This window comes from Copadichromis virginalis, linkage group LG3 (assembly GCF_057382275.1).
Source record: "Copadichromis virginalis isolate Kocher_CV1m ecotype Utaka linkage group LG3, C_Virginalis_male_GT1.1, whole genome shotgun sequence".
NCBI classification, from domain to species: domain Eukaryota; kingdom Metazoa; phylum Chordata; class Actinopteri; order Cichliformes; family Cichlidae; genus Copadichromis; species Copadichromis virginalis.
In genome coordinates, this window is record NC_140620.1 from 24,822,052 (window position 1) to 24,828,768 (window position 6,717).

General features: G+C 38.4%; 1 protein-coding gene across 1 annotated transcript; it reads right to left on the minus strand.

The window, feature by feature from the left end:
• Positions 1 to 2,390: 2,390 nt before the first annotated feature.
• LOC146713600 (ladderlectin-like) lies at positions 2,391 to 4,246 on the minus strand. Its single transcript, XM_085452686.1, has 5 exons — positions 4,183 to 4,246; positions 3,692 to 3,801; positions 3,457 to 3,591; positions 3,059 to 3,170; positions 2,391 to 2,727 (listed from the first exon to the last, which is right to left on the minus strand). Exons 1-5 carry the CDS (start codon positions 4,241 to 4,243, stop codon positions 2,660 to 2,662), a joined length of 486 nt encoding a protein of 161 aa, XP_085308812.1. The 5' UTR covers positions 4,244 to 4,246; the 3' UTR covers positions 2,391 to 2,659.
• Between the last annotated feature and the right edge of the window lie 2,471 nt (positions 4,247 to 6,717).

The following is a 6,717-nucleotide window of genomic DNA, read 5'->3' on the forward strand; positions in this document are numbered from 1 at the left end:
TGTTTCCATTTTAAGCATTTCCAAATAATCATTTTCCATACTGCCAGTATAAATATACACAGTATACTGCCATCACTACAATATAGATGTTTTACACACTGCTTTTGTTGTTGACATTTACAGGCTGTGTGCAAAAGGCCACACTCTTCAAATTCATGCCAACTAATATTTTTACGTCCAGTAGGTGTCCTGCTAGAGCAAATGAAGCTTCAAGAAGCTTTGCGCTGGGATGAACCAATTGGATGAAAAGTTTCAGTGCTTCATGAAGCTTCATCTGCCCATCACTACTAAACAGCAAACCTGAACACAAAGGAAGGTGGGCGATGGCACATGAAGGCTGACAGCAGGGAGAACACACGGTTGATACACAGACAGACCAGCAATCAGCACAAAAGTAGACACGACTTAAATACACGCAGAAGAACACAGGGAGATTACACACAGGTGGGGAACACAGCGGGACCTGATAAGCCTGACAAGACGGGGGGAAGCAAAACTGAATACAATGAAATAAGACATGGACCTTCAAAGTAAAATAGGAAACAAGAAACAATTCAGACACAGACTTGACACTGAACTAAACCTACACTAAACACGAGGGCACAAGACACAAAACCTAAAAACAAAACCCTAAACCACAACAAACTGAAACATAGAATTATAATATTCAGATAACTAAAGAATCAGAACATAAACCATAATACAGATAAATACAAAAATACAAGAAACTGAAAATGCTGGGTCAAAATGACCTAGAACCATGACAGTTACATTAAAAAATGTTATGTCAGTGGAATTCCTTTAGTATTGCTCAGTCAGAAAAATCAAGTTATCTTAATATCATGTACTCATAATGAACAACTTGCCCTAACTTAGTCTGAACCAAATCTGATGAGACAAGACAGCGAGGGCTTAAAACTGAATACACTCACACATGACTGTTAAAGTAAAACAGGAAATTCAAGACAGACATGGAAACGCAGACATGACACTGAGACATGACTGACTGGAAAAAACACACAGAACACGGGAAAGGCAAGGTAAGAAGAACCAAGGGCTCTCCAGAGCCGCCAGCGGAAGCAGCAGCTGCAGGCGATGGCTGGACCGGCTCTCCACAGCCTCCAACAACATTCCCATGAGGACTATGATATTTGCCACAGTGTGGCTTGCGAGTTGTTCACATCCAAGTATCAGAGTGGATATTTCTTGTGAGGGGGAATGTGGGCAGGAATTTTCAGCAAGGACATTGACAGCTAAAGCCAAATAAGGGAGCCTTCTATCTAAATCATTACTCGCACTGTGTACTTTGCAATCTGTATGCTCTCTAAAAAAAATGTCCTCTGGGAAAAGCTTTACTGTCAGTGAGGTTTTGGCACAACTCTTTGACAGTCAAAGTGACACAGAGGAGAATGTGTCAGAGACAGAGGATTGTGTTGAGAAGGACCCTGATTTTGATTCATTCTCATGTGATAAGAATGACAGTGGTGGCCCTGCTGTTGCCTCTCAAGCACCAGCAGACACAATTCCTTTCAGAATGGAAAGATATCACGGTCCCTTGCGCAACTCCAACAACAGGGTAGACTTAGTGCTGCTAATATTGTCAAAATGGTTCCTGGCCCCACCAGATACAGTCAAGCCAATATTTATGTACTAAAACCAACTATGGTCAGCTGACAGCTTATCATTTCTTTAATTTTTCCACTCATGAACTTTCTTTTAGCATTCTGCAGTGTCGAGGGACCCTGAGCTAGTGCATGAGGGTGAGAAATACTTTAAAGTTTTTTTTAAAGTTTTCAATTGTGTAACAAAAGATATGCAAATGCAAATTTAGTAATTATTTTAGGTATTATTAAATAGCACAAGCTACAATAGTAGGAATATACTTGTTTGTTATTGAGCAGAACAATGTCCAGGATGTTTACTGATATACTTTTTTGCATTTGAAAATCACAGTTGGACTGAGTTTAACTGCATTACAAGAAGTGCTGTTAATTTTTCCTGGCTATACTTATAGTGTTTATAGTGTTCAAGTGTTCTACTACAAATCTCAAGTTCAAGGATGATAAAACATAAGCAAAATTGAAACTAGTAAGCTACCACAAAATATATTTTTTTAAATTTGAAATCTTTTTCAGTGGTTAAACAATTAGTATTGCTCACTCAGAAAAAAATAAGTCATCTCTGGTCCTTTGTACTCACAATGATTAAGTTGTCCTAACTTAGTCATCTTAAGTAAGTGTTAGTTTTTTTTCTAGGCAACACGTTTGCATATGTTTTGTTTTTTTTGAGCTCAGAGAACTAGTTAGATTTTACAGTGCAGATGTATGTGAAATTTAAGAGTACACTCATGAGTATTAAGCATTTAAATGCACAGACCAGTTTGATTCAATGCTTAAGATTTTAATGATGAAGAAGATGAGAAACAACAATTCATTCTGGGAAACAAAGTTTTGCTAAAAGCATTCTTTCATGTACACATGCAATTTGCTCCTGATAAAAGAGATCCTCCAGTTTATGTCACGTGTCGCTTCATTCCTTATGCAGCATTACAGTAAAAGAAAAGAAGTAAATCAAATCAGAACCAGATTCTTATTGTGATATATTAGAGTATTTGCTTTGTCGTCAGGTGGGCCACACCTTCATGACAGCCCAGGAATCATCAGATGGCCTTGACACAAATAAATGGGAATCGGCTGTCACATGTCCCATCATTCCAACACTTGCTTCCTGTAAGTAGATAAAATCAGAATGAACTGAAATCATAATCACAAGGAGAAATGATTAATAATCTTAATATTTTGTTCTGTATAACAGTAGCACCACATGTGTTTACTGCTGCATCAAAACACTATGTAAATATTCAATATGATAAAAAATTGAACTGCTGTCTTTGTTAAAAATAAATGACACTACTTGTTTTACATTTCTGTCACACATTACTGTTTGTCACATTAAATGCATAAAAATTATTTGGGGAATTGTGGGTATTGTTTCTTTTTTTCTTTAACATTTACAGTGCTCATACATTGTACTTTTAGGGATTTCACAGAAGGTTTACCTGAAAAATTCACCAGCAAGCAATGCTCGTTTCCCCTATGGTTGTTAGGTTCTCCCCGACACCACTGCGTAAATGTGAAAGAGGTTCCATCGATCCAAAACCAGTAACCCTCCTAGAAAACAGAAAAAGCAGACAAGAATACACTTAAAATTAAGCTACAGTTCCAAGTTCTAAATGTGCAGTTATAGACAATACTATCAAGAATGAATTTAAAAGTCTTGAAAAATCAGATCCCATCTGATCTTAAAGACCTCCTTATCTACTGCAGATGTGTGCTAATCCCTGAGCCTGGTTCTGCCTCAGGTTTCTTTCTGTTAAAAAATGTTTTTCTTCGCCTCTGTCACCAAGTGTTTGCTAATGGGGAAGGGTCATCTGAATAATGATAAGTGAAATTATACCTGTTGACCATCTGAGCCACCAATCCATGTTAGTCCACTTTCATGAGTGGCACTAGATATGACGCGTCGAATGAACTGATACTCGTCGTAGCTGCGTACAGATGCCAGGTTTGCATTCATGTTTAGGCAGATTCTCTACAATGGAAATCAACAGAGTTCATAGAAATGACAACGTAAACAGAAAGATTTAAGATTTCACAAAGAATAAATGATAAATTTAGACCACTGCCTTTACCTGCGCCTGAGCCCAAGTCATTTGATCGTGATTGTAGAGAAAGCATCGATTCCCATACTGAGTCCAGCCACCTGGACAAGATGCTGCTCTCTTCTCAAGATAATGTCCTCCTGAAGGCAATCAAAGATTATTGAGTTACTTTACTGTATAAGAAAAAAATGTTAAAATATAAATTCATGAAAAATATTTGTAAGTGTTAAAGATTAACTTTTTTTTTTAGCTATAAATGTACTTGTCCATCATACATGAAAAATAATTTATGTAAAACTGACAGAGGAAAGCTGATGTACTCTTCTTCTGTTCAGAATGATAAAAATGTGATTAGTTTGGGTGACCTGCTGGAATTAATGCCTCTGTCCCATTACTGGCCACTTTACCCCGACGTGCTAAACAAATTACATCAGCAAATGTTGATTTTGGTCATTCATTTTCAGTTTAATATATTCATGCATAAGATGTATAGATGATGCACAGCATACTGGAATACTCACTAGCAGCAGTGCCCAGAGCCACCATTGCGCACAGAAGTGTAGACACAGTCAGCAGCTTCATGGTGATGTTAGTATCTCTACACAAATCAGAAAATTTAAAGTGGCTGGTAGTTTATTAAAGAAAAGATAGACAGTAATTTGACAGTTTCCAGCAAGCCTTTGATATAATACCTTATCTTCCTTCTTATCAGCATCAGCTTGTAACTTCAGCCTTCAAGTGTGGAGGTGCTGATCAAACCTGACACCAGCACTTATATACTGTTTCTGTATCTTGACTCAAAACCAGGAACAAACACACTAAAAATACACTGTTATTTATTTTAGCTCCATGCTTTCTTGTATTTCACTTTATAACAACCTTTCTACCTCCACCCAGATAAAATTCCACTGCTGTTTAATTATGCACATTGACTCAACAAAGAGATACATCACCTGATCTTTGTGTCACAGTTTTGTTTCGTTTTTTGCATGGTGAATGTATTTGTCCTTTACTCATCATTATCCACACATACTGTTGGCAAAACATGCCAACAGTATGTTTCTTTTTTCTTCCCAGTTCTGACTGGGAACACACCTGAAACTGAGGAGCAACCTGAAGAGTAATTCGGCGAACAGCCAATTGGAAAATGAGACAGGAAAGGACAGTTAGGAATGACTTCCATGTAAAATAAAAGTCATTAGATTGTCTATTAGTACACCAATGAACAATGATTTTCATCTAGGAAGGAGAAGTGTATAAAAGAGTGACAGACTTCCCCAATTCAGGTTTCTGCATAGACTCTGAATGCTGTTAGTCCTCTTGCAAGATAAAATGAAGCTTTACGTCTCTGCTGAGTCTATGTTTGTCATTTGATATTTCTCCTACAGTACCTTGGGAACTCTAGGTGTTCTGAATACTCTGACAGCTCTGGATGCATAGTCAGGGGTTGAACTCAGCTGCTTCCTCTGGTGACTGGAGGATTCCCTTACCCTGGGAGAGTGTGGGTGCAGAGGTTAGATGGACAGTAGTCATTCTCACCTGAGGAACAGGTACGGATGCAACAATAGACTGCGTCCTGACCACCCTGACCATTGGAGCAAGGATGAGTGCAGGGTTAGGCACAGGCTCTGGTGTAACCCCACATGGGATAGGACAGCTAACTGACTGAGTTCAAAACTGAAACAATAAAAGGCTGAGAAAAGGCAGACTCAGGAGTTGAGACAAAAGTTCCTTGGGAAAGTGACTAATAAAAATAATCAGTCTTTGGGCAGTTTATAGTCTCTGAATGAATCTAATGTTTGTATGCCATAAAAGTGTTGGAGGCAATTCAGAAAAGGATACGGAATCACTCGCTCAGGAAAACAAGACTTTAGCTATGTCCTTATTGCGACATTAATAAGGACAATAAAGCCAGCTTGCTGACAAACATATAGGCTGTCTAACAGTTGATTTGTTTTTTGTCTTTTTGTTTTGTCCACACAGGTGAGACATGGAAAGTACAGCCTTCAGCGTACATGATTCAAGGTGAAAGGCAAAGACGTGGACCAGGCAACCAGGAGAAGTGGTGTGCCCCAGAGCCACATGAGTACCGTGGAAGAGTGGCTCGTATTCTGGGCTAAGCCACCCCTGCTATTTCAAATGTCCTTCATAATGGAAAGTGCTACTCTTTGCTACATATAAAAATTCTGGTCTGATGGGTCCATTCCTTGATCTTGGCTGCCTACCTGGCCCTCTCGCCTTGGCCTCAGAAACATTTCAAGTCAGAGAGTACGCCTGTCACGTATACGCCTTTTACTAACACTCAACAATAACCTTAAGTAACTCTATATATCTGAAGCCCTCAAATGTACCCAAGGTTTGTAGTGCTCATTTCATGTGTGTACTCAGCCTGTGTCCACAGTGTGCGCTGTGTGTGTCTGTGCCTGTGTGAGGTTGACTGTGTATTGCACAGAGGGTGAAAGGAATTTATCCCAATAACGTGTTTAATGAAGCTCTTTATTTCTCTCATCACTCTCACCTCATTCCCAACTTGTGAAGGAAGATGTTTGAATTTCTCAGAGTTCGTTCTGTTCGAGATTTATTTCCTTCCTAAATAGTGCTTCTGTTTGCAGCTCAGAGATAATGTGAAAATCAATAAAGGCCTAAACCAACTAGCTTTGCCAATGGGACACTCTTTTCAACAGAATTAAACCGAGTATAAGAGAAAAAATATTTGTATTTACTTCTACAATTAGAAGTAAAGCTCACATTGCAAAACAAAGTTGTATAGAAAGCTTTCTTTTAATTATACAGACTTTCCATGTAGAAAATTATTGCCTAATAGCAAAACTCATATGTACAGATAATACACCAGAATTTGAAACTGCAGTGCTCTCACGGCCCCAGTGTTGCACTAAAACAACATAAAAACAACATAAAATATAAAAAGATAGTAGCATTAGCTCCTCTTCTCTAAGCATTTCCACCCAGCTGTTCAACAAGAGCGGGAGAAAATATTATATGAGGCCCTGCTGTTTGCATGTTTGTTTACAAAGAAATGAACAGTCTCTAATGTT

Bases quoted from the DNA above. Each gene is read 5' to 3' on its own strand.
- LOC146713600 (XM_085452686.1), bottom strand. From the start codon at position 4,243: ATGAAGCTGCTGACTGTGTCTACACTTCTGTGCGCAATGGTGGCTCTG. The intron at 3,802-4,182 runs GTGAGTATTCCA...GATTGCCTTCAG, and splicing joins GGCTCTGGGCACTGCTGCTA to GAGGACATTATCTTGAGAAG. The intron at 3,171-3,456 runs GTATAATTTCAC...TCTGTTTTCTAG, and splicing joins GTGGCTCAGATGGTCAACAG to GAGGGTTACTGGTTTTGGAT.